Raw genomic sequence first — 1,231 nt, 5'->3', positions numbered from 1 at the left:
TTCTCTGATATATATATATATATATTAACATATGCCTCAATAAGAGACACGTGGTATGAATGAGTCAGTTTTGTCGGAGGGGATATAGATAATAAATTACAGTTTGACCAACAAAAGCTAGCTTCACAGCCGGCCATTGACTTTGATTCAGCGCACCCCCATTTGGTCAACGCACACATTTGACTTCCACTATTAGCATATTTATATATATAACGCTCGATTATTCAGTAAAGTATACGCTACAATGCCTTCATCTTCCTCGACCAGAGCTCTTCAATCCCCGAGCGCACACCTACTGAAACTCTCCGAGAACTCATGGAAGACAAGAAAGGCTACTGTCGGCCAACAGAATCCGGTCATCGTCTACCTTCAACCTCCCAAAGTCATTTTTGCAGACCCCAAGAACTTCAGGAGTTTGGTGCAGAAGCTCACCGGGAAAGACTCCGTCGATTCTCCGGCATCGACTGATGAGAGCTCCGGGGAGGATTCCGAGAAGCCGTTGAAGTTGTTGAGAGGAAATGAAGGGTGGAGATCTTTTGGAGACTTGTTGGAGATGGAAGATGCTTTGCTTCTTAGACTTGGCAAGAGCTAGCTAAGCCTTTATGTGGCAGCTTAATTGCAAATAGTTTAAGTTGCTCTTTATTTTAGTGGCATATGCTTGAAAAATGTATTTTTTATGGTGAATAATATGCTGTTTCAAGTTATATAAATGATGTTATGTGAAGAGATTTTGATATAGATTGGAGTGATATGTCATTAATGGTTTAATACTATTTTTGTGCTATGTTTTGAATTACGAATTGTATGTAAGCCCACATCATCTAACCACGTAGAGTATAATAACAAGAGAGAAGAGAGATAGAGAGAGAGAGAGCAGTATAGACTAGAGATAAAGAAGCTCTAAGATTTATGCTGATAGTAGAGAGCTCCCATTGAAGGTGATTGAAATGCGGGAAATTTGACTCACTTCGAATGTCTAATCATGAAGAAGATATTATGTTTGGATAACCAAACTTGCATATGACATTGTGGATTGCACTACGTTATGTGCATAGCTGATGGTGCGATCCAAGTCGTTGTCTACACGTCCAGACGTCACATGTAAATTTTCTTCTAATCATGGGTGTTCGTTAAGAATCGAACTCAAAATTCAAAAGAGAGAAGAATCAAACTTGAGAAAATTTACATGAGTTCCACACAATTCTCATAGATTTATTTCTTAACACCTAAA

The 1,231-nt window shown here is 38.8% G+C and overlaps 1 protein-coding gene across 1 annotated transcript; it reads left to right on the top strand.

Moving 5' to 3' along the window:
- The first annotated feature begins 84 nt into the window (after positions 1–84).
- LOC110024325 (VQ motif-containing protein 8, chloroplastic-like) lies at positions 85–716 on the top strand. The gene has a single exon (XM_020724229.1). It carries the CDS (start codon positions 245–247, stop codon positions 590–592), a length of 348 nt encoding a protein of 115 aa, XP_020579888.1. The 5' UTR covers positions 85–244; the 3' UTR covers positions 593–716.
- The last annotated feature ends 515 nt before the right edge of the window (positions 717–1,231 follow it).

The sequence above is a fragment of the Phalaenopsis equestris genome, unplaced genomic scaffold (assembly GCF_001263595.1).
Source record: "Phalaenopsis equestris unplaced genomic scaffold, ASM126359v1 Scaffold000251, whole genome shotgun sequence".
NCBI classification, from domain to species: domain Eukaryota; kingdom Viridiplantae; phylum Streptophyta; class Magnoliopsida; order Asparagales; family Orchidaceae; genus Phalaenopsis; species Phalaenopsis equestris.
Note: the sequence above shows the minus strand (reverse complement) of the source record. Positions and strands in the feature narration are given on the sequence as shown.